At 41.8% G+C, this 27,058-nt stretch overlaps 1 protein-coding gene across 2 annotated transcripts in view; it reads right to left on the bottom strand.

Moving 5' to 3' along the window:
* Positions 1-27,058, bottom strand: part of DYNC2H1 (dynein cytoplasmic 2 heavy chain 1) — a 397,803-nt gene that overhangs the window by 162,103 nt on the left and 208,642 nt on the right. For both annotated transcript variants that reach the window (XM_077805779.1, XM_077805787.1), the window contains exons 73-76: positions 25,675-25,752; positions 24,719-24,850; positions 13,171-13,243; positions 394-554 (exon numbers count right to left, since the gene is read on the bottom strand). In XM_077805779.1, coding sequence (XP_077661905.1) covers positions 394-554; positions 13,171-13,243; positions 24,719-24,850; positions 25,675-25,752 — 444 coding nt within the window. The remainder of the gene's footprint in view (positions 1-393; positions 555-13,170; positions 13,244-24,718; positions 24,851-25,674; positions 25,753-27,058) is intronic.

The raw sequence follows: 27,058 nt of genomic DNA, 5'->3' as shown, positions 1-27,058 counted from the left end.
GTGGAGACCTTTTCAGCTTTCACGCAGGCAGGAAAGCATCTGTTGTGCTGGTCAGTGATAGACTTCATGCTGTCACAAAACATGCACCTCTTGAACCTAAGTGCTTCTTCAGAGAAGCCATCTTGAATGATCTACTGGGCAGACCTGAAAGAGTAAAGTACTGTACAAAAACTACTATCAGCTATCAATTGAGTAATACCTAGTTTTTAAGATTCTCAAACTATTTTACAGAATTTTTCTTAAAGAAAATGAAGACGAGTAGTACTGAACATTACTTTAAATTTCTGATTTAAGTTTTTCAGTTAAAAATAGAAATTAAAAACACTGCTATGACCATTGTAACATTTTAGACACAAACATTATATTGTATCATTTTGCATATCTGAGACCAACCTGGTGGTAGCACTCTCCATGTCTTTCCACACTGGCAAGTTCTTGTAGTTCTTGAGAAGGATCAGCACCAGGAGAAATAATTATCAAGATGGGCTCAATTTCCAATGTCTCTTTATACAGACGTTTTAGATTCAGAGGTGGTGGGGACAACTCTTTTATTCCTGCAATTGGATAAATATTAAGAAAATAAAGCAACAATAAAGAATAGAATGTTCCTTAGAAATAAACTCCTTCAACTCAAAGATAAACCAGCTACATATATAGTTGGAAGAAAACATCATTTCCTAAAAGACTAAGGTTTTTTTAAAAAACTTCTGATTCATACAAAAGACCCACTTTGGTATATAAACAAGGTACTGTAATACAACAAATTCATATTGCAAAATTAAACAGAAAGACAAATAGGACAAAAATAATGAGGAGTCCGGTGGCACCTTAAAGACTAACAGATTTATTTAGGCATAAGCTTTCATGGGTAAAAAACCCGCACTAATACAGACTAACATGGCTACCCCTCTAATACAAATAGGACAGATGCTATTATGGATATGGGACTGCCTTAGCTGCTGTGACTGAACTTAGTGATCACAAAAATGTGCCTATGTTAGAACCACATTATTTATCCTGCAATTATCAATAGCAATCAATTGTTTACACATTTATACAGACATCACATAGGTTGGGGGGATCAAATCTGGAACCTTCAGAACCAAACAAAACAAACCACCACCAGACCAACAAACCAGGTTGGTCTCCACGGTAACAACAGCAGGAGATAAAGAGAGATGAAATTTACTTGTAGATGATAAGCAGAAACAGCTCCCAAGTGCACCCTAACATTGGGAAAAGACTTCTTCAAAATTCACAATCTCAGGAAATGATGATATGTGACAACTCTTTAATTGAGGCCAAAATGAAATTGCTTTGATTTCAGAGAATAACACTTCCTTGCTGAACTTTGAGAGATTGCACTTCCTTAGAGCATTCAACATCAGTATTTGATAAGGTATCATGATCTACACCACCTAGCATAGGGACTCTTCAGTTATTTGGATAGAAAATATTTGGTCTTACAATGAGAAAGATCTGGGAGCACAGGTAGAAGCACCCATGCTCTAATGACCCATCCATATGATCCAAGCACAAAATTGATGCTCCTAAACTGGATCAATGAGAAGGACAAGAGTGTTGTGTCTCCTTATCTTCCAGGTAATATATAGAAAGAGAAGAATTGGAGTAAAAGAATACAGGAAGTTTTGACATAGGCTCAGGTTAACTCCATTGTGGCAGTACCACCATACAAACCTTATGGACTTGTCTTGCTTGTGTTGAGAGCCTAAGTGATTAGGATGACCTTGTACAAGCCTGCTGCACCAGGATGAATTTCATCCATAATTTGCTGCAGCATGTCACTTTGATGTTGAGCACTTTGACCTAATTCAGCAAAGCATTTAAGTACATGCTTACAGTTATGTGTATAACTGAAGACTCACTGATGTAAAAAGGATTTAACCACATGCTTCAGTGATAATTCTGAGCTTGGCAACCATGCATTTCTCTCACACATCTTAACCACTTGAGGAAAACTGCAGTTAAGGTGAGGACACACAATAACCTTCTTAGCAAACTGGCCAGCACTTCTTAGGGAACAAACGCTCAAACTACCCGATCACCCAGTTTAGCCTACTGTTACTCTGCACCAAAATACAGTGCTCCAATCTAGCTCCATTCAGCTCACGTCAAGCTGGTTGACACAAAATTACATTTAATCGTGTGCATTGTAACTGGGATGATTAGACCCACACTAGTACCATGACTCCCCATGTTAAGCAACATCACTCCTCCACACATTTGTTGTGAGAGTGCTACAGCCAGAATGGTTGAGAAGATCAGGGCAAATCCGAGCCTACCACTATACACAGTCCTCTTCAACCACCCAAGAGCGCACTTGTCATCAAGGCACTCACTGTGGGCCCACTTGTCCTGCCCAGATTTCTCTGTGAAGTCTATGTGGTATGAAGAATGGTCTGCAGCTGACGTCAGAAACCAGTCTCTTATAACTATCCTGACCATATGTGTACCTGGCTTTGATTTGCTATGCCACTCATCAAATCCCTTCTTAACTGATTTTGATTGGGGAAGGGTTAATATGCAGCCAGCCTGCACACGTTGGTCCAACAAAAGGATCCCTCATTCAGCTGTGGCCAAAGACAGACAATGTCACACACCGATGACTGCCCTCTGACCAGATTTGATGGTGGACTGAGGGCTCTACACTTTGCTGATGAGGCTGCTGTAAATTGGCTTTGCAAGTTCTGCATCTCATAAGAAAACTGAACTGGGCTTAAGATACTGAGGTGTTAGGTGCTATAGAAACCCTACGATGACAAATCAACAGCTATGCTCCATGTCAAACATTAAACCATTTTAAAAATGTATTTGAGTTTAAATGAGTGGGGCAAATTTTTAAACATATTTACCTCATTTTAGTCTAGAAGCCTATATTCTATAGTGCTTTAAATTGTTAAAAGCAATTTTACTAGACACCCCAGAATATACATGAAGGTCCTATAACACCAACTTTGGGCAGTCTCCCAGCTCTCAGTTCAGGTGCCAGACAAGGCCTTGTTTGTAGCCTACCAGAGCTGCAATTGAAGGGTAAGTCCTGCTCAGCATCTGTTGCAGCATGCTCAGTATAAGAAAATGAAAGAACAGAGGCTTATCATTGGAGTGAATCATAGAATATCAGGGATGGAAGGGACCTCAGGAGGTTATCTAGTCCAACCCCAGGCTCAAAGCAGGACCAATCCCCAATTTTTGCCCCAGTTCCCTAAACGACCCCCTCAAGGATTGAACTCACAACCCTGGGTTTAGCAGACCAATGCTCAAACCACTGAGCTATCCCTCCCTCCTCAGGGATAAGCTTTTGAAAAGCACTGTGTCAAAGTGTTTGAATTCCATATTCGACAACCACCACAATTTTCTCCTATACAGTGATTTATAGCATATGACTACTGACTGTATACTCATTTCAATTGGTTAATATTCTCCACATCTACTCATACAGAAATTCAAAAATTATAGTGAGTTACAGTCTTTCTTCCCTATAAGCTATATCAAGTTTTCAATACCTACAATAACTTAACTGGGCCTAATTATCAGTGGTAGCCCACTAATCACCACCCTTCTTGAAAAACCACTCTCTGCTTTCAATATTCAGGCCAGTTATTTTTTGATACTGATTTTTCCAACATTACCTTTCAGACCAGGAACTATGTTTTATTCTGTGTTTGTACAGTCCCTAACACAATGGAGCCTTGATCCTAACTAGGCAATAATGTAACAGAAGTAATAAGCAGTGTGAAGAACTATGAGTGCAATATGGATATATTCCTAGTTTCCTAGAGATACCATTAGATCATGGGAATAACTCACGTCTTCGCCCTGAGTGAAGCATTCCTGTAAGATTCAGTTTTCTTCCAGCTCACAAGTAAGCGGCTGCATGACATGTACCAAAGCAAAGCTGGCAGAGATAATTTCAGGCTTACCAGCTTTGATAGAGTTGCTTTTAAAAACAAGAGGTTGGTAGGAACAAAGTTAAATAAATCACTGAAAAAGAACTTAAGTGACAGCTATTCATGTTCAGATGATGACAAGAAACAGAAGTACTGAGAAGGTATCTTAATTAGTAGCATCAGAATACCTTAAATGAAAGTCACAAAGCTATCTCATTTCTCAAAGTGGGAGCCTATTTCTTTCCTCAGAATAGGTGAGAATTAAATGCTAAATAAGTAATAATTACCTAGGCTATTGTAATAAGCTAAAATAATTCAATATTAACCAAAGGCAGTCTAATACACACTGTACAAAACTCATTCATGGAACCAATCCATTTAAAGTGTACCCTCCCACCAACTTATTGTAAAAACCTTAGAAAAATATATATTTAAAAATAAAACTTAAAAAGTTAACCCATCCTGTATGTTTTCATCTTGTAAAGGAATGATGTTTGGCAAATCATTAGCCTTCAATATTATTTTATCACTTTTTGCTAATTAAATAAAACAAAAACAGCACTCCTACAGTAACAGTTAACCTAATGGTAGACATTTCAATGATCTACCTGAACAGGAAAGAAGAAGACACCAGCCAAGGCTCCACTACGATGTTCAAGAGCTGGGAGAACCAAGGCATCCATATTCACCTGGGGTTATCAAGCTTGGCATTGTCTGCTTTTCTTCAAAATCCTTGAAACAAGGCTGTGAAAGTGGGAATAGATATTCTGTTCCCAATTCCAGAAGAAGGCATCCCAGTCCAGCACTGAAGGGTCAAAATTATAGGGGGAAAATGTAAGGAAGCTTTGTATTATTTCTTGATGTGAGAAAAATCTATTGACTGTATGCCGTGCAGATGATAAATTCAGTGAAAAACTTCAAATGCTGTTCACCTGGGGCCAACGACGGATGGCTAAGACAATCCATTGTGACAATTTTCTTCATTTGAAGATCAGCAGCTCAGAGAAGATAATTTAATTTCTCCCCAGGAACATATAGCTTTGCCTTTCAAAAGGAGTAAATTGCTTTTCATTCTTTGCTTTCCAGCAACATACACCACTTACCACTTCTGTGTGATTTGTTAGCTTTGCAAAAGCCCACCCGATAGGTCCAAAAGGTTGAAGATATGCTTTTACTTTTGTTAAGACCAAGTGTCACAGCATGAAACCTTACTTTAGATGTACTCCCCGCTCCTGGAGACTGGCATCTATGGGATTTAGGGTTGGATTCCAGAGTTCTGGAGAACTACAGGCGCTGGTCAAAAAGCAGTGCAAAGACCACCACCTCAATTATTATCAGAGCTTGGAGGCAACGCAAAGGGAATCCTACTAGGACTGAAGACTGATTCACCAGTTGAGAAGGAAATTTTACATATACTATATAAGTGTGCTCAGAAAAGCAATGCCCGCACAGGTTGCACAGTGACCGAGTCAGCAAGGAACAGACCTGGTTGAGGTTGTATGGCTGCCTAGGACAGAGCAGATCCAATGTTCTAGGTCTTTTTTTTGCACCAGTCACCAGGTTGATGAGTATTCACAATAGTATCAAATTGGACTTTACCAGATTATCTATGGAGACATGTTGGTTTAGGCAACTCAGGACCCTGTCCCTATACAATCCCCAAGTGAACCAGCCCTTATGAAGCTATTTCCAAATGGATTCACTCCAATGATAAGCCTTAGCTCTATCATTTTCTTACACTGTGCCAATCACAATGGCATTCAACAGAAAACAGAAATTGGAGAATACAATGGAAATCGAAGAAGGGTGTGTCATTTTTGGAAATATGCTTTGTGAAGTAGTTCAATGTCTCCTGATAAGAAGAAGGATGCACTCCAAGAGGTATACCTACAGCCCACCACAGTGCTTTTTAATAGAATAATGAAAGATGGAGGTACAAGATCACACTTTGATGTGAGCACTATCAAATGCTGAGTCAGAGGATAAAACTGACACCTGAAACAAGTAACATATGACTCATCTCACTGTGGTGAGAACTAAGTTCTGAAATTATAGTGTCAAATGGGTGTGACAAGTTGAGCTGCATAGTTCTGGAAAGAAGGCTAAGTGAATGGTCACCATGAGAAACTGGGCAACAATTTCAAACATCCAATAGAGGGTACAATTAACTATCTTCATGGTGTTATGAGGGATGGTCATAGAGTTGGAAGGGGGTACTGACCTAGAAGTGAACTGAAGACCTTTGTATTCACCTTTGGAACCTCACAGGATTCTTGTAAGAGATTGCTTTAGAGAGAACTCAATTTGTTCCCATTCATACTAGTGTCATTGAAAAAGACTATATTAGTTTTTACAGGTTTCAAGAAGCGGAGATGGACATTCCAGGAACCCAGAATCTAAGACTATCACCAGGTTAGTAAGTCTTTACAAAAGTTTCAAGTGCTCAGTTTGCAAACGTGACAAAAATGGAAAGAAAAACTGGAATTTGGAGCCACAGTGCTGAGGGATTACATAGCCATTGTGAAGTTGTATGATGATCAGAGGAAGTACAACAGGAGCAAAAATAGCATACGGAACCCAAAGCCCATAATACAGATCTGCCTGTGGTGCTGCAGGCTGAGGCAATTAAAAGTTCAAAGGTCAAAAATACAGAGCCATTATCTCTGAAAAATTGTCCTGAGTAAAGAAAAAAACAGGGGAGGAGAAAAAAGTCTGACATCTAAACACAACAACTTCCAGATATAATGAGCCAAATTCTCTGCTGGTGGAAATTGGTGTGGGTCCAGTGAAGTCAGTGAACAATTTTTCACAGCAGCTCTGTTTTAAAGTTCATGCAGCTAGGCCAATTTATGCCAACAGTAAGCATGGCCCAATTTTTTAAATCCCTTGTATCAGGGATCTGTGGGTAGTAATGTTAACAATATACAACAGACTAATGCTATTTATAGTTGCAAACAGAAATAGCAGATTTAATTATATTTGTTTTAGCAAATAATTATGATTTACCTAGATGCAAGGGGACCAAAAGAATTCCAATGTGGTTCAGTTTTAGGAAAGTGCCTGTGATAATGAATTCTGATGTGCTGCTTAGCATACATATTATTTTATTTCTGGATACCATTACTGCCTTCTTAAAGAAAATGAAGCTGTAGATAATTAATGTCAAGCCTCTTTAAAAACTGTATTTCCATTTTAGCCAGATTTTTTAAAACAATAAGTCACCCCGAATGTGGCCACTCTACTAGTGGTCCTGGACTATCTGTTGACTGTCAAGAAATCGGGTCTCTCTATCAGCTCGCTAAAGGTTCACTTAGCAGCAACTGTAACCTTTAACCAGCAGGTAGAAGAATAATCGTTTTTTTCTCATCTGACCACAAAGAGGTTTCTCAAGGGCATAATGAACCCCTTTACCCAACCCAGACTTCCCACTCCTCAATGGGATCTCAACCTGATGCTAAAAGGACTGACTAGACCAACATTTGAATGCATGGCCACTTCTTCATTAACTCATCTTTCAATGAAGACCGTGTTCCTGATCGCCATGACCTCAGCAAGAAGGATATGGAAGAGAGAGGCCCTGATGGTGCAACCCCCCTTCACTGTGTTCTTCTCTGACAAAATCACTCTTTCACCACATCCGAAGTTCACTCCCAAGGTGACTTCCGCTTTTCATATAAATCAGCTTATTCCACTTCCAACCTTTTCCCCTAAACCTCATCAAGATAATAGGGAAACCATCCTACATATGCTCAACGAGTGGGAGAGCCCTGGCATTCTATTTGGACAGAATAAGAGCTTTCAGAAAAATCTCTGAGACTTTCTTTCTGTTGCAGATAGATCAAAAGGTGCAGTGATTTCAGTTCAAAGGCTCTCCATATGGGTCGTGAACTATATCAAGCTCTCTCACCAGATGCATAATGTAGTACCCCCATTTTCAATACGTACGCACTCTACAAGATTGGTTTCCTTTTCTGTCGCCTTCTCCAAGGATATCCCTATATCAGCAATCTCCAGAGCAGCTACCTGGGCATTTGTACATACCTCTGCAGAACATTATGCCATCCTGGAGAAGATAGCTGCTGACACCAGATTCAGTGCCATTGTACAGATAGTGTTGGTACCAGAGGTGGTTGTTAGGGCCAAAAGGCTTGCACTGATGGGTTCGGAGATGCGGACCTGGCAGTGAGGTCTGCTGGTGCCAGGTGCACCAGGGTTGGTACCAGTGCCGATGGCCGTACCAACAAAGCCTTCCCCAGGGCAGATCCCTTATGTTTTTCGCGCCCCCATGGTACTGGTGCTTCTTTGCCCGGACCCATCGGATATTTGGGCAGTCCAAACTTGCTCTGTGTGCTCGGTAGCGTGCATGTCCTGGGCACCAGCTTTAGACAGCTTCGGTGCCATCACTACCGATGATACTGATGGAGCTAGACATGGGGACTCACAGACCTTTTCTTAGAGACCTTATGTGAGTGGCTTGTCTCTCTCGGCTCACCCCCCCTTCGAAGTAGAGGGTTCTGGTGAGATTTCCCACCGGGACTCCAGGGGTTGAAGGGCAAACTCCATGAGTAGGATTTTGAGTCTCTGCTCTTTGTCTTTCCTGGACCTGAGCTTCAGTTGCTGACATATGCCATACTTTTGTGGAATGTGCTTCTCTCCCAGGCAGCAAATGCACTGCAGGTGTCCGTTAGTCACTGGGATAGATTAGTTGCAACTGAGGCACTTTTTGAAGACCGGGGAGTCAGGCATACCTTTGTCCAGGGGGTTCCCCCTGACAGGTGTTGGCAGGAGGCAAGCCCTTCCTTCTTTTATTTATGTATTTATTTAAAGGCAGGACCAAACAACAATACAAAGGAAGTAACAAATAAAAAAGGCTTCAATGGAAGCTAAAATTAGTAAAGGGCGTTAACATGGACAGCTCTAGCTCAGTCTTTAGCCAGGGGCAGTTAGAAGGAACTGATGAGGGATTGCCCTGCACGCTGGGTAGCCTCTTGGGAGGAGGGGAGCAGAGAAAGCATAGGCAGGATGGACTGCTACCAAATTTCTCCAATCAGCAGCACAGGGATGCAGACACACCTACAGTGGAACATGCTTATAGGGATACTATTCGAAGAAGTTCTGCTTTTACTTCATTCACTTAAATGCAGATGGAATTTCAGCATCAGAATGCCTATCCACCGCATGATGGAACATCCCTGAAGAGTTCTGGGTTGTCAGAGTGAAGAATTGAACAGCCAAATTTGAGTTACCAGGGTGGAGGGTGGGGGCAGCAGATTAAATTTTACAACAGTTCTCATGCTCACGATGGATAACATTGGGTCAAAGTCGAGGTCTGACTTTTGTCCTGGTCTCTGGTGGACATTGCTCCACTCATGCCAAGAACCACACTGGGCACTTCTGCCAACATATTGTCACTGGGGAGCTTTCACTTTCACCGGGGAGCTGGCTTCAGTCTGTCCATTTACTGTCATGATGGACACTACTTGGCCAGTAGTGACCTCTCACAGGTTAGCCTAAGGCCCTCTAATTGAAGATACTGGCATTGTTTGCTCTCTTGGAGCAGGATTCGACTGCATGACTAATCTCCACAGAGAGGAAGCAAGACAAAGAAAAACAATAATGTCACCAAAAACCCCCCAACAAACATGGGTCAGAGGCCTAAATTTCCATGCTCAGAGCACAGCTACTGTGAATAGTTGTTCACAATGGCAAAGAAGTAGCAGATGTAGGCTGCATCTGAGCTTCCAAGCTTATATGCAAGGAGCCTGGAAGGCACCATGGTCTTTGGCTTATTAGCTGTTTCTGTGACCTTTGTGGGCATGCTTAAACCCAGTCAGTCAATCTCTAAATTGGAAAATTACTTCTTATGTGTAAGAATAAGTATTAATAATAAGCTGGTATTTCACATTTTGATCATGGTAAATGCTAAAACAAGGAATGATAATTATAAATTTCTTAAAAGAATGTCCGCAAAAAGAAAAGGAGGATTTGTAGCACCTTAGAGACTAACCAATTTATTTGAGCAAAAGCTTTCGTGAGCTACAGCTCACTTCATCGGATGCATGCAGTGGAAAATACAGTGGGGAGATTTATATACACAGAGAATATGAAACAATGGGTGTTACCATACACACTGTAACGAGAGTGATCAGGTAAGGTGAGCTATTATCAGCAAGAGAGCGGGTGGGAAAAAACCTTTTGTAGTGATAATCAAGGTGGGCCATTTCCAGCAGTTGACAAGAACATCTGAAGAACAGTGTGTGTGTGGTGGTGGTGGTGGGAGGGGGGCAGGAATAAACATGGGGAAATAGTTTTACTTTGTGTAATGACACATCCACTCCCAGTCTCTATTCAAGCCTAAGTTAATTGTATCCAGTTTGCAAATTAATTCTAATTCAGCAGTCTCTCGATGGAGTCTGTTTTTGAAGTTTTTTTATTGAAGAATTACCACTTTTAGGTCTGTAATCGAGTGACCAGAGAGACTGAAGTGTTCTCCCACTGGTTTTTGAATGTTATAATTCTTGATGTCTGATTTGTGTCCATTTATTCTTTTACGTAGAGACTGTCCAGTTTGACCAATGTACATGGCAGAGGGGCATTGCTGGCACATGATGGCATATATCAAATTGGTAGATGTGAAGGTGAACGAGCCTCTGATAGTGTGGCTGATGTGATTAGGCCCTATGATGGTGTCCCCTGAATAGATATGTGGGCACAATTGGCAACGGGCTTTGTTGCAAGGATAGGTTCCTGGTTTAGTGGTTCTGTTGTGTGGTTGCTGGTGAGTATTTGCTTCAGGCTGGGGGGCTGTCTGTAAGCAAGGACTGGCCTGTCTCCCAAGATCTGTGAGAGTGATGGGTCGTCCTTCAGGATCATCATCAAGGGTCATCACCAAGGATCTACAACCTACCCTGAAGGACGACCCATCACTCTCACAGATCTTGGGAGACAGGCCAGTCCATGCTTACAGACAGCCCCCCAACCTGAAGCAAATACTCACCAACAACCCCTCTGCCATGTACTTTGGTCAAACTGGACAGTCTCTATGTAAAAGAATAAATGGACACAAATCAGACGTCAAGAATTATAACATTCAAAAACCAGTCGGAGAACACTTATACTAACTATGCCAAGCTGTTCTTCATGATCTAAAAATGTTACAGGTTGAAACAAGCTGTTGTTGATGTGTATTGTCAAGGTTCCTTCCCCACTCTGAACTCTAGGGTACAGATGTGGGGACCTGCATGAAAGACCCCCTCAGCTTATTCTTATCAGTTTAGGTTAAAAGCTGCCACCACCAAAGTGTTACATAAAGAACAGGGAAAGAGCCCACTTGGAAATGTCTTTCCCCCCAAAATCCCCCCAAGCCCTACACCCCCTTTCCTGGGGAAGGCTTGATAAAAATCCTCAACAATTTGCATAGATGAACACAGACCCAAACACTTGGGTCTTAAGAACAAGGGAAAAGCAATCAGGTTCTTAAAAGAAGAATTTTAATTAAAGAAGAAGTAAAAGAATCACCTCTGTAAAATCAGGATGGTAAATATCTTACAGGATAATCAGATTCAAAACATAGAGAATCCTTCTAGGCAAAACCTTAAGTTACAAAAAGTCACAAAAACCGGAATATATATTCCATTCAGCACAACTTATTTTATCAGCCATTTAAACAAAACAGAATCTAACGCATATCTAACTAGATTGCTTACTAACTCTTTACAGGAGTTCTGACCTGCATTCCTGCTCTGTTCCCAGCAAAAAGCATCACACAGACAGAGAGGACCCTTCCCCCCCCCGCCACCTTTGAAAGTATCTTGTCTCCTCATTGGTCATCTTGGTCAAGTGCCAGCGAGGTTACCTTAGCTTCTTAACCCTTTACAGGTGAAAGCGTTTTTCCTCTGGCCAGGAGGGATTTAAAGGTGTTTACCCTTCCCTTTATATTTATGACATGTATTAATAGGCAATAGTTAGGCCTTTCACAGAAACTGAGAAAACAATGAAGGGCATTGCTGTATTTTTTAGATATAGCTCAACAGCTACTGGACTGACATTCCAAACTGCTGATTACCAGTCCATGCAAAATGCTGATCTACAAAAATGTTGGCAGCATTATTTCAGTCATGTCACGCCTCAGCCTTTGAGTCCCTTTACCAGCTCCCTTTTACCTTCACATCAGACAAAAACTCTAGTCCTTATTTCTAAATCTTTCACAATTTAGCCCCTCCCTGCTATTTATCCAGTCTCTTATCCTACTACGCCGTAAACTGTTCTCTTGCCCCTACCAATAACAGCAGCCTTTTTCATCTGCTTGTCTACTTCCCTCACAAACACTTTTTTCCATGCTGCCTTCTATGTGTGGAACAACCTGCACAAATGGGTTGCACCGCCACTGCCCTGGTGTTCATTCAAATCCCTTCTCAAGGCCTGTTAGTATTGTGACGCCCAGGTAAACTGCCTAGTGATAACAGCTAAGGAAGTAAATTGACTGTTAGAGATTCACTAGCAGTTCATCCTCTTTTCTTGTTAATGAAAGCTTGGAAGACTCCAAATTGTACACTTAAGATTATATGCAATTTTGTGTTCCTGCTACTGTCCCCACTCCCATCTTGTGTTCTGCATCACATATTGCATCTTTTTCCTATTTAGAGTGTAAGCTTACTAGGGCAAAGGGTGACTTTCACAAATATACAGTGCCTAGCATGGCAGCCTCAATAATAATGCCTCTTCTGTGTATACACCTTGACTGGTTGTCAGACTCCTAAAGCAAGTCTTGAGTGAGCAGCGCTGCAAGGCTATGAATTTGCTGAGTTTCATATGTCAGAAACAAAGACTATGACATGTCTCAGATTCAGACATAACTGAGGCCTGGTCTAAACCTAAAACTTAGGTTGACCTAGCTACATCACTCAGTTTTGGAAAATTAAAGCTGCAGGAAAATACTGCAGAATAAAACTGACACAAAATCAGCTGCCTTCCCCTCCAAAGAACCTGTAGAAGTACAGTAATAGTAAAGAAGAGCAGAATAAACAAATTTAGTAATTAAATTTGTAGCTAGTGTTTTAAAAACACAGTATAAACAAAAAAGTAATTATTAGCCTTTTGTATTAAAAAAAATACCTATATACTAGAAAGAAATAAGCAAACCTAAATCCTACTGTGCTCTTAAATTCTAAGATTTAAGACATAGATTGCTACTGTAAAATAAGAAGAGCACATATTTTATACTGCAGAAAAAAAGACATGCTACAAAACCCATCAAACTTACCTAGGGCTTTACATGCAAAAACGGCCATTGAACTCTGAAGTCTGTCTGGTCTGACAGCCTGGACCACAAGGACCTTAAGATAAAGTATATTCAGTAAGAGTCAAGTATATTAGAAGAGCAATACATAGTACCAATTCTAAACCTGATCAGCAGGCTTACAATAATAAAATAAAATAAAAGCTTTTCAGGGGAGAGGGAAGATTCTTCTTAAAATAACTGCATTTTAAATGTTTTTTTCCAGAACAGGTTTATCGACTTTTGGTATATAATTATAAATCATCTAGTAAAACTATTCCAATTCAAATATAAACAGCTAACATAACTGTTCCTTTTGGGTGCAATTCATCCCTGTGTAGACAGCTGCAGAAGCACTATGGATCACCTAAATTCTCCCTTATGATGGGGTATTCACCCCACACTAGCCCAGAAAGGCTTAACAGGCTCAGGAGGGGTTAAGTAACGTGTGAGGACACATCTGAGAGAAAATTAGGGTTGATAGGCAAGCTTTCATTGGAGCCCAGCTGGGCACATGCAGGTGGGGCTAGTATAAGGCCAAGAAACAAGGACAGAAGATGCTGCAGTGTGGAAGCTTTCAGCCACTCTCTGGGCTTAAAGAGGGAAAGGAGGAAACCCAGGGAGCCAGTAGAAGCCTTGGGATCCTAGCCCTGAAGGAAGGGTTTACCCAGAAGGGTGATGGAGCAGAAGCCAGATAGAGACATGGTAGGAAAACATCCAGAGAAACGACAGCAAGCCTTGAGACACTGCATACCTTGGTTGCTGATTTGAGGGTCCCTGGGCTGGAACCCGAAGTAGAGGGCAGGCCCAGGGTCCCTACCTGCCACTGGATAAATGGCATTGTCTTGAACTGGAGGACTGGGAATCATACCCAATCAGCCAGTCCAATGAGATTTTTATGGAAGGGGAAAACTATAGTGAGCTGGCTAGAGGGCCAAGCCACAAAGAGGGAGCATCCTGAGTCACAAAGGAGAAGCACTGCAACTCTGGAGTGTGAACTAAACATGGGAAGGGGTGTCAGACAAGGCAGAGCTATTCCCCAGATGCAGTCATGAGGAGGTGCCCTATTGGTGTGTAGTGAACCCCATTACACACCTGAAAGGCTGGAACTGCTTGTCCAGTAAAGAGAGTGCATTATGTGGGTAGCTAGAGTGACAAACTCCAAGATTAGCCTTATTTTTGCTAATTTGCACATGAAATGTATTTGTCTTCTTAACTGCTAATGTTAGCATCTTGCTGCCCTTTGATTTGTTAGAGCAGAGTTCAGGATGCAGAGGTAACTCACCTTGTGCAGTAACTGGATTTCTTCTATATGCGTGTTTCTAAGGGTGTGCTGTATCAGGTGCACATGTCCCCCATGCCTCTGTTTGGAGATTTTTTGTAGCAGTGCCTATTCAGCCCACATATGCGCCCTACACCTCTTCATGCCCTGTACCAAGGATATACAGGGCTATGTGGGCAAACTGCTCTCAGTTTCTTTTCTACTACAAAGTCCCACAGAGGAAACTCCAAAGCAGAGAGGAAATGGGGCTGGTAGTGGAGGACTCATAGGGACACATCTCAAACAACTATAGTTACTGCATAAAGTGAGTAACCTCTGTTTTTTCTTCGAGTAGTCTCCCTCTAGGTGCTCCACTTCAGGTGACTTCCAAGCAGTATTTTCAGCAGAAGGAGGTAGCTTCGGAGGCAAGTCCAGTACTGAAGACAATACTGCAGTCCTCAGGACAATATCTGGTTTAGGAGAGTGAACTAATGCACAATGCTTGGAAAAGATATGAATTGAGGACCAAGTAGCAACCTTGCAGATCTCAACAATGGAAACGTGTTTAAGCAGTGCTACAGAGATGATCAGAGATCTCATGGAAAGAGCTAACACCCTAGAAGGAGGTTGTACATCAGCAGATTCATAACAAGAAGTTATACAACTATAAATCCACCTCAGAAGTCTTTGGGTGGAGATTGCAGTTCCTTTATATTTCTCAGCAAAGGAAATGAACTGGCTAGTAGATTCTGTAAATGATTTTGTTCTGTCGAAATAGAAGGCTAATGCCCTTCTGATGTCCGAAGTATGGAAAGCTGCATCCTCCCTGGTATGGTGTGGATTTGGGGGGAAAAACAGAGAGTTGAATAACTTGATTAATGTGAACTTCAGACTATACCTTGGGTAAAAATGTAAGATGCAATCATAATGAAACTTTGTCTTAGAAAAAGAACTGTAAAGGGAGGGTCTGCCATTAAAGCCCTTATTTCCCCAACTCTTCAGGCAGAAGTGATGGCCACCAAGCAGGTTTTCTCATTGATAGGTGAAGAAGTGAACAGGTGGCCATCAATTCAAAGGAAGGTTTCATAAGGCACTTAAGAACAAAGTTTAAATCGCAAAGGAGCGATTTATCCTTTAATGAATCTGATCACTGTGGGGTGAACGAACACCTAAAACCCCAAAAAATGGAAGAATGGAAGGCCATGAAAGCTGCCAACTGTACTCCAATTAAACTCATCTGGTAATTCTAACAGATAGTCAAGAACAGATGAGAGGGAAGAATGGATGGACAAAAGATGCCAGAGCACAAACCAGTAGTGGAATCTTCCATTTCTGAAGGTAAGTGGAACAGGAAGTTTGTAATCCCATGAGCCAGGGAGTAACCAAGCCTTGAGGTGAAGAAATCCGAAATTCTGATGGAGAGCGTGAAGTGGTGTCTTGAGAAGGGAGGTGTGGAATGGCAAGGTGAGTCCAGTAAGGGTACCAAGACTGTCTGTGCCACATTGGAGCTATTAGTATGAGCTTGGCTTTGCTTTATTTGATCTTGTACATCACTTTCAACATCAGGGATGGAGCCACAGACTGGGGCTAGGCTTCATGGGTCTTGGGTAAGCAGTTGGCAGCAGGCTGCCAAGTAGAGGGTTGGCTCCTGTGAACCCTGTGGACTTTGGTTGAGACCCGTGGGTCATGACACTGGAATTGCTTGAAGTCACTAGACAAGGAGGATGGGGGAGATATCATAGCCTCACCTGAGGATAATGAGGTACTGGTTTGTGGAGTAGTCTCTTTATCTGCTTGCTCTGACCTCTTGCTCCTCAAAGGTTTCCTCCTGCATCTGAGGTGGTTGAGGAGGAACAATAGGAACAGGAAACTGCCTGTCCCCACAGTCCACATGAGAAAGGCCAGGAGCTCATGACAACTGTTGTGGGTAGGCAGCCGAAGTGTCCCAATATTGACCACGAGGGTAGTGTGTGTGTGTGGGGGGGAAATGGGACCATAAGGCATTGGAGGTGACACCCATTGATGCTCATACCATGGAGGAGGAGCACAAATATGTCTGACTTGTGAGAAGTCCTTCTCTCTGTAGGAATCAGTAGGGAGCCATTATAATGATAGGTAGGGGAACCTTGGATTGAGATATGCGAGCCAGATGAGTTATCCTCTTCAATCTCCAGAGAGGGAGTCCTACCTGGCTTCAAAAGTGCTGGGGAATCAAGCCGTACTGGAGAGATCTATAGTTCCAGCAACCATGACAATCTTGGTATTGAGAGGCACTCAATACCTTTAGAACGGGAGACTCTGGTTCACTGGAGACATACAGATCTTTTGGAACACCTAAACTCCTGCGGTTCCTGATGAGTCAAAAAAGACAGAAAGGAATCTGTTTCACTGGGTCCCTTCTGGACTTTGGTACTGATGATGCAGACTGCCTTGAAGAGGGTCTAGTATGGAATGCTTAGATTTCTATGATACTGAGGGAGTCATATGTCTCAGTACAAAGGGTTGTATAAGTTGGTACGGCCTTGCTCATAGTGGGGTGTTTTTCCTTGCGGCCTCGATCATGCTCAGACAGAATCAACGGTGGTTTAGGCACCAAAGTATGCTTGGAGTTGTGGCTCCTAGATAAACTCAGGATTTTGGATGCAGTCTTGGTACCAGAGGAACCTGGAGCCCCACTGATACCCGACAAGGGACCCGAGGGCTCAGAAATGGTCAGTTTTAGTGGAGACTGAGACTTCTTCAAAACAGGCTCTCTGTAAGGAGAAGTAGAACTTCTGTTCTTAGACACCACCCCAGTACCTTCTGATGATTAATCCTATGAAGGTCTGGGAGAATGGGGTGCCAAGGTCAGCTCCCAGACTGCTGCACTGGGCAGCACAGTATGGGGAGGAGGTGAGCAGTCCTCATAGATTCATAGAATATCAAAGTTGGAAGGGACCTCAGGAGGTCATCTAGTCCAACCCCGTGCTCAAAGCAGGACCAATCCCCAATTTTGCCCCAGAACCCTAAATGGCCCTCTCAAGGATTGAACTCACAACCCTGGGTTTAGCAGGCCAATGCTCAAACCACTGAACTACCCCTCCCCCATTGTTGAAAGAACAGGTTAAAGACTATTTAGAAAAGCTGGACATGCACAAGTCCATGGGGGCGGATGCAAGGTATCCAAGGGTGCTGAGGAAGTTTGGCTGATGTGATCGCAGAGCAATTGGCCATTACCTTTGAAAACTCATGGCAATCGGGGAAGGTCCCGAATGATTGGAAAAAGGCAAATATAGTGCCCATATTTTAAAAAGGGAAGAAGGAGAATCCGGGGAATTACAGAATGGTCAGCCTCACCTGAGTCTCCAGAAAAGTCATGGAGCAGGTCCTCAAAGTATCCATTTTGATGCACTTGGAGGAGAGGAAGGTGATCAGGAACAGTCAACATGGATCCACCAAGGGCAAGTCATGCCTGACCAACCTAATTGACTGCTATGATGAGATAAGTAGCTCTGTGGATATGGGGAAAGCAGTGGACGTGATATACCTTGACTTTAGCAAAGCTTTTGATACAGTCTTCTACAGTATTCTTGACAGAAAGTTAAAGTAGTATGGATTGTATGAATGGACTATAAGGTGGATAAAAAAGTGGCTAGATCGTCGGTCTCAACGGGTAGTGATCAACAGCTCGATGCCAGTGCCCCAGTGGTTGGTCCTGGGGCGGGTTTTGTTCAACATCTTTATTAATGATCTGGATGATGGGATGGACTGCACCCTCAGCAAGTTCGCGGATGACACAAAGCAGGGGGAGAAGTAGATCTGCTGGAGGGAAGGGACAGGGTCCAGAGTGACCTAAACAAATTGGAGGATTGGGCCAAAAGAAATTGGATGAGGTTCAACAAGGACAAGTGCAGAGTCCTGCACTTAGGATGGAAGAATCCCATGCACTGCTACAGGCTGGGAACGACTGGCTAAGTGGCAATTCTGCAGAAAAGGACCTGGGGATTACAGTGGACGAGAAGCTGGATATGAGTCAACAGTGTGCCCCTGTTGCCCAGAAGGCTAATGGCATATTGGGCTGAATTAGTAAAATCACTGCCAGCAGATTGAGGGAAGTGATTATTCCCCTCTGTTCGGCACTGGTGAGGCCACATCTGGAGTATTGTGTCCATTTTTGCGCCCCCCCCCCTCCACTACAGAAAGGATGTGGAAAAAATTGGAGAGAGTCCAGCAGAAGGCAATGAAAATGATTAGGAGGCTGGGACACATGAATTAGGAGGAGAGGCTGAGGGAACTGGGCTTATTTAGTCTGCAGAAGAGAAAAGTGAGGGGGGATTTGATAGCAGTCTTCAACTACCTGAAGGGAGGTTACAAAGAGGATGGAGCTAGGCTGTTCTCAGTGGTGGCAAATGACAGAACAAGAAGGAATGGTATCATGTTGCAGTGGGGGAGTTCAAGGTTGGATATTAGGAAAAACTATTTCACAAGGAGGGTGGTGAAGCACTGGAATGGGTTACCTAGGGACGTGGTGGAATCTCCATCCTTAGAGGTTTTAAAGGGATGGCTTGAAAAAGCCCTGGCTGGGATGATTTAGTTGGGGTTGGTCCTGCTTTGAGTGGGGGTTGGACTAGATGACTTCCTGAGGTCTCTTCCAACCCTAATCTTCTATGATTCTACAGTGGACAGGGCATTAAACTCACTTGGCGGCTGATGTTCCCTGGCCTGATCCAAGGCAAGTCAAAAAGAACGCTCCATCATGAGGAGTTTCAGTCTGATCTCTTGATTTTTCCTGGCCCTGCTCTTGAGGGCTGCATACAAATTACATTTTTGAGGAATGTTTGTGTGTGTGAAGGAGTTTACCAGAGTTTAACTCTGCACTGATTAAAGAGTTGCTCTAGGCCCAAGAAACCACACCCCTTCACTTCTGCTGGGCATGCTCCAAGTTGAGGAGCATTTTAAAGGGAGTGACTCAGCTCAGTCTGGGCCGAGTGTGGAGGAGAGCAGTCAGGTGCAGCAGCTTCCTGCCAGAAAGTCGTCAAAGCTCCACATTGCCAGGACAGAGCCTCATAACCAAGCCAATCCAAGGAAGTCCAATAACTGTGGGAGCTGAGGGTGACAATTCACTGGGGCCAGCGGAAGAGATTCCAGAGACAGATCAGAGGGGAATGCAACAGACACCCCATATCCAACTCTATGACGCTGGAGGGACTGAAACAAGGGTAGGAAGTGACCCAGGGAGCATGATTAGGGGTATCAGGCCCTGAGCCCTGTGTGAGGGCCACTGTTTCAAAGGACCCTGGACTGGAACCCAGTGGAGTAGGGTGAGCCCAGGTTCCCCTATCATCCTCCCACTCTCAGCACTATCCTGAATCATAGCCACTGAGCAAGGTGGTCTTTGGACTCTCGCCAGTGGGCAACCCTACCCGAATCATAACTACCGGGTAAATCAACACTTGGACTCTCGCCATTAGGCGTTATGCCCCAGAGTATTGCCATTAGGCAGTACTGCCAGCTTGGACCACACAGCCGACCCCCATCAGCGTATGTCCCAGACAGCTAATACAGCTAAATACACATAAGGGAATGCTTGAATCCCAGTTATGCTGGCATACCCCTGCAAGGGAGAAAAACAGCACCCTCTGGAGGGAAGTTAGGAAAAAGGGGGAAAAGAAGGAAAAGAAAAGAAAAGTATCAAAACACTATACTGAACTAAACTACACACTAATAAACAACTAAACTAAACTAGAAGGCAAATTAACAGTTAAGCGGACATGGTAGATACTCTGTCTGAAGCCAAGGCAGCTGAGAAGGAACTGAGGGAAGGTCGCCCACGTAACAATATATATCCTTGGCACAGGGCATGAGGAGGTGTAGGGTGTAGGCCAAATGGGCATACTACCAAAAATCTCCAATCAAAGTTGCATGGGGTGCATGCACACCTGAAATGGATACAGGGACTCTTGAATTGGAGCATCCACAGGGACATTACTTGAAGAACTATGTGTTTGTCATGAAAAACAAACTAATATCATAACTGTATACCATCATTTCCTGCAGCTGGAGTTTAGTGGAGCACACCTCCTCTGTTGGGTGAATTTTTAACAGATACAAAGCTATGTATATTAGTCAGCACTGACTTTGTACGTGTTATACTAATGTGCCTGTTCTCAATGTGTTTTTATACTAAAATAATCAATTTTGAAAGCATCTTTGCTTGGTTTAAGATAAATAGCACCTGTAATCTCTTTATTCTGAGATACTTCAACTATGAACCTCCACATTACACAAATGTTTTTATTACCAAAAATACCAAAAACCAACCCTATAAAGCACATATAGTTGATTCACTCAGTCCCCTTGTCTTTCACAGTTAGGCTGTGATGTATATCAATTCAGTCCAAACCGACAAAGGTGTTGTAGGTTCCTAACTTCCAATGAAATCAATGGAATCAGGGCTCTGTTTATTTTCCAACACAAAACAAAAGGAAATGTAGAATAATAACAAAAGAAATAGCCTTGTTCTTGGCTGAGATTGTGGAGCCCTCAATCAACTTGTCTGGACCTCACTGTCCTAGGGAGGCCCATGGGACCTCCTTGCAGCCTTCTCCTTGTCTCTGTCTCCTCCTATTCACCCCTGCCTCCCTCCAGTGGAGCTGGGACCCTCGTTTATATCTTCCAATTAGGAATCAGGCCCAATCACTGGGAGATGTTCAGCTGATTCCCTCCAGAACAAGGACAGCTGTTCATTGGAGCCCCTGGCCTTTAAAGGGCCAGTCCTCACTGTTACGGTTACATGTACCCCAGGAATTCCCAAACTGTGGTATGTGGGGTACATGAGACATCTCGGGGCGGGGGGAAGGACTTGGGAGAAATTGTGCAATGGTGGATTTTATTTATTAATCATTGCATTTATTGCATTTTCATAATAGGCTGTTCAGACAACGCTTTAAAACTGTGAGAATTTGTTATATAAAATATGCTAGTTAATTTACTTCATGATGTATCAATGAGAACAGAGATACACAGAGATGCTGACGTACAGAGCCCTCAACTCCAATCACTGTACAGAGCAGGTTCAGTTGCCCAGCAACTGTCCAGTTTAGCTGAGCTCAGAACTTAGTCAGGGTTTTGGGTTTGTTTTTTTTTTCCAGTTGCACTATAACTATATTTGTACATAACAGTGAAATATAGACAGATGGCTAAAGACTGGCAGTATTAAGAAGAACACACAAAGTATCAGTGATGAGAAGAGTAGGGATACACAGGCAACTGGTAAATCTGGAAGGGGGTAAGCAGGCAGCTGGCAGATCTGGAAGGGGGTACATAATAAGAAAAGTTTGAGAACCTCTGCCCTAAGGGTGTATCTACACTGCAATTAGACACCTGCAGCTGGACCATGCCAGCTGTCTCAGGCTTATGGGGCTCAAGCTAAAGGGCTGTTTAATTGAGGTGAGAGGGTCCCAGAGCTCAGGCTGCAGCCCAAGCCGGAATATGTATACCACCATTGAACATCCCCTTAGCCTGAGCCCCATGAGCCTGAGTCAGCTGGCACAGGCCAGCTGCAGGTGTCTAACTGCAGTACAGACATACCCTAAGAAGGGTACACTACTTCTTAAAGGGTACATCATGCAAGAAGCTAACCTCTGAGTGGGTCTTAAATAATTCTGTGCACATGGTTCCTCCCATCACTGTTGGGATACATTTTCACTACGTTTTAAAAGACAAAGATACCCTTTACACTCATCATACTGGTGTTTGAGGAGTTTTTTTCCCTTTCGGGTTTTTTTTTAATCCTCTAGGAACTGTGACAAAAACACAATGGCAACATATGAAGTATTGTTCTGCATTTTATAGAATGAAGCATCTTACTCAGATAAGAGCTTTTGTAAAATGGTTTGTTTATAGTTTATTCCTAATTTCTGTGAATGCTGTTAAAAAAGTTCCCTTCTTTTTCTCTCTCTTTTTTTTTTTTGTGCTAGATACCTGGTGGCTGTTTTTTTAAAGATGAATTCATTGAGATATTTAGGGAAAACTAAGTGATTTATGTGCTCTGGCAGTAATTGCAGGATGTTTAATTTGTCAGAAGTACCCGACCACGGTTTTGAGAAGTGAGAGGCCTTTGTCATTCCTGCTAATCGAGTTTCTGTTGTTTACTGTGCATAGCAACATCTGGTGGCAGCACAACTTAGAGGAATTGGAAGTAGAAAATCCATTGTAATCAAGTTTTCTATTTTCATTTGTGTTATATGCAGCCTGTATATTTCTAAGGCACACAAGATTCCCTACGTGCAGACTTCTGTACCCCGGTCTCGGTGGGAGGGATGGTCTTGGATCTTAAAAATATTCTCAGCATACTTTCCACAGAGAAGTCGTGCACACTAGTGTACTGGCAAGCTCCCTAGGGCAAAGGCCATGTCCTTCTGTACGTCTGTATAACATTTACCACAATGTGGCCCTAATATCTATTTGAGTCTCCACCTCCAGACACTACCACAATACAGATAACATGGGAACCAATAGGCAGCCAAGTAGGTTTTGTATATTTGGGGAATCATAGCAACGGCTGAGCTGTTGAATGTGTCCTGTATGGTTCTTTGCAGAGGGTTACAGCTGACTGTGCTCTCCACAATGGCTAACTTTGCCTAAGGAGTTATCATAGATTGGGAAGTGGTGTACCTTTCTTTAGGCTAAAATGGTTGCTAAGCCCCTTATTTTCATGCTAGGATCAAACATAACTATCTGACTCCTTATCCCTCTCCAAGTCCACTTCAACTCCATCTACCAGAATGTGTACTTTGGGCACTTGTCACCCTTCGTATGTGTTCAGAATCTCACTGGCAGTGCTCAGCATCTCACTGCACTGATCTCTGCGGTTTTAAAACATTAAACCTTCAGACCTAAGCTACAAAAAATATTTCAAAAACACAATGCAGAGGGGGTGGGGAGAGATAATGAAAAGGGGCAGGAGGACCTTCTATAGGGCAGGAGGCATTTATCAGATAACTGTACACCTACAAGAATAGAGCCATTGCAAAGTATGAAAATAAATAATATACACTGCTAACAAACACTTTAGCAAAGCTTTGCTCAGCTGCTACTTAGTAATCTAGAAGTGCACACTTTATTAATGATGTTGATAGGCACCATCTTACTTTCGCCAGATGATATCTGTTATTGTAATTCTAGAAGTGAATGATTTCCTCTCCCCTCACCCTTTAAAAATCTTTGGAAATTAAATGCAACTTTTCACCAAAAAAAACCCCACCCACCCTATTTCAATATAATATTAACACTGTACATTAAACATTTAAAAGTCTAGAAAAGCAAAAATCAAAGTAAAAATTAATGCAACATTAACTCTGTCTTCTGTATGTACTTCATAATATGATCATATGTTATTGTAGATACATAAGAGACACTATATATAAGGTTGTAGAAAAAAAATAATCCTATTTTATCATCTGAAAACTAATAATGACAGCAGCATTATAATATTTAGCACTTACAAGGATTTTTTTATCATACTTTAAAGAACTTTTGCAGGTGAAAAGGTATCATTAGCTCCATTTTACAAAGAGGAAGACTTGAAGGGTAGACAGTTAAGAGACAGATGAGATTGTGAGTCAATGACAGAGTTGGGACTAGAACCCAGTTCTCTTGACTGTGAATTCCATGCTCCTATTCACTGGTTTGAATTGCCTCCCTAATGTGAATTCAAACTACATAAATAAAGATTTTTGTGCAAAAATGGGCAGAATTCATGTTGCATGTTCAACCTTAACTGTTTCATTTCCTAACCTTTCAGTACTTAACTTGCAATCTTAATGTTGCATGAATGTTGGAGGTTTTACATTTAATGTTGGGGTAATTTAATGATATCCGGCTTGACAGGCTGATAAATACTGCAATAAGACACCAGTGACAAGGAAAGGAGAGTATCACCTGTCTGGAAAATGAAACTTATACATTTTAATGAACAATCTCCTATCCTAAAGCAGATGCTCAGTTTGAGTACCAACCCACCACCACATACATTAAAGACCTTGGTACAATGGTAATGGACATTAAAAATAAATAAATAAAATAAAATAAAATAAATAAATTAAATGGCCATTAAAATAAATAAATAAAATTTAATTAGCTAAACTAATCAGGATCCCGTTGAAGACAACATAATTTTGTCAATGATTATTGTTAAACAAGGATTGAAGCCTAATCTCTTAATCATGAAGTAAAATTGAGTTTCAACACTAAGAGAAGTATTTTCAAAATAATTCAGTATTAAAATATTACCTGTTGAAATAGGGTAATATTCTTTGCAACAATGGATGGAAAATCTTGTTCACACGTAGAGCTCTGAGAGAAAGTACGCCACAGATCTGCATCTTCAAAGCAGAGTGTCTGATATAGAGCTGGGAGAGAGATCTACAAAGCAAATAGTGTACATTTAACAGTAAAAAAAAAAAAAAAAGCAAAAAATAAAAGCAACAATTTATAGCCGCCTGACACATTCTCAGTATTATTTTTATTCTCTCTTTTTAAAAATACTTTTGGTTCCTTTCCCTTCCTCCATCGCACCTCAGTCCTTTCCATCACCCATGGCTAATTTATTTCACTCAATGCATCAACTGTTCTCTGTCCCAAATGCTCCCATACCTACCCCCAATTGCTTTTGGTCCCTACGGAAGGGAGGAAGTGAAAAATAACCAACATTGAAGTATCACAGTTCTAGTCCTCTGAAGCTCGTTAATTTATCTCCCTCATGAACTCTCAGATCTTCCCTTCTTGCTGGTGAGCTTTATGCAGTAGGAGAGTAGCCCTAGATCAGCACTTCAGAGATTGTTACTTTTATTTCACTCCTTTCAGCAGCGGAACATAGACTGTCGTAAGAGAAATCAGTCCAAGAAAATGTTGGGACTTCAAATTAATATGAAGCTACCCAATCTGACCACTAGGGACCTCAAACAGGCCTCAAATGTGTGCATGGAAATTTAATCTAGCTACCCAATTTATGCATGCAAAATTGCAGATACTAATTTTTAGGCTACTTATGAAAATACAGTCTTGCATTCTAGAAATGTGTATGTCAAAATGCTAAGTAATTTTTCTACTTCTAATTTTGAATACAGTTTAAAATAACTAAAACTGCAGTTAAGTTGGAAAATATTTAGTTTATTTTCAAGTCCATATTAATACTTCTGAATATATCAAGACCATTTCAAAATGATTTTAAATCACATAGACAATACCTTCAGAGATGCTACTGCCCAAGTTCGTTCCTGTTCTATCCAAGATGGAATTTGGTCACGGATACCTCTTTGTGAATCCTTATAAAACAAAGTAAGCTATATATTTGTAAAATTCAAACCTACAAGTTGTTTAATAACTAAAGTTTCAAAATGAAAACAGATATGAAAACACTGGCAACATCCTTTACAAGAATCTTTTAATGGTGTTCTATTGACAAATTTATGAATAGTGTAGCAATGTTTGTTTATTATTTCTATTTTATAAAGTTATTACATTTTGCTAATACAAGAGGCAACTCAGACTTGACTAGATTTAGTCCTCCCCCTTCCATCTTCACAGCAGATGAGTACTTCTAAAATATTGAAATCTAGATACTTAAAATAAACTTTACAATAATGTTTTATTGCCTTGTTAAAGCACATTCATGATACACATGGACTCTTAGGAGGCCACTGTAGAAGAACGCACAGGATTTATCTCAATTTAGGTCAGACTGCAGGAGATGTCATACTGAGAAAGGAAACAATCTAGTCAGAAATGTTCCAGTCTGGATCTTGACCTTTCTCTAAGACATCTGGTGTATTCAAAACAGGAAAAAAAAAAGATAATATGGAAGGAAAAGCAAGTAATATTCAGGAACAAGATTTCTAAAATGTTGTATAGTTGACCATGTAATGGGGCACCATTACATGATCATGTAATGATATGACCCCCATATCAATCAGGAGAAGGATAACAAGCGCCTCCGTGCTCAACTGTTACCAGATAGACACACCTGCAGAGCCTACTCCAGCTGGAGGAAGCAAGCTTTAAAAGAAGTTGCTTGTCACAGGAAGGCATGGCAACTAGGAAGAAAGCTGCTGAGCCTCAGGAATAGCTGGTCCTTGCTACAGAATGACAGAGAGGAAAACAGTTGGCAAGCCTCTGCTGCCCACGAGACTTTATAAGGTACCTTATAGAACGTCCCCTTAAACAGGAGGAGGACCAGAAAGGGTGGAATAAAGCTCCCGAAGAGGGAAAGGACTCTTAAAGGGGAAGAGACTCCAAAGCTGCATGAGTATGATCCAGATAAAGACCCAGCCTATCACAGAACACCATTTGGAGCAATTAGATGCCGAAGGAATTTTTCCCCTCAGAGGAAAGAAGGTCTGACTGTAGTACTCAATAAAAGTGTTGATGGATGATCAGGTGGCAGTGTTATATATTTCCTCTGAGGTGACTCACACTCTTTCTGCTCACCATAGCACCACAGTGTGTGCTGAATGGATTCTGCTCCCTTTTTGGACTAGTTTCTGTGCAACCATGTAAACTTCAGTACTTCACAGCATGATCCACCTGGCTATTAAGTATTTAGAAGCTTGCAGACCTAAGCACTTTTAGTGA

Source organism: Eretmochelys imbricata, chromosome 1 (genome assembly GCF_965152235.1).
Source record: "Eretmochelys imbricata isolate rEreImb1 chromosome 1, rEreImb1.hap1, whole genome shotgun sequence".
NCBI classification, from domain to species: Eukaryota; Metazoa; Chordata; order Testudines; family Cheloniidae; genus Eretmochelys; species Eretmochelys imbricata.
Note: the sequence above shows the minus strand (reverse complement) of the source record. Positions and strands in the feature narration are given on the sequence as shown.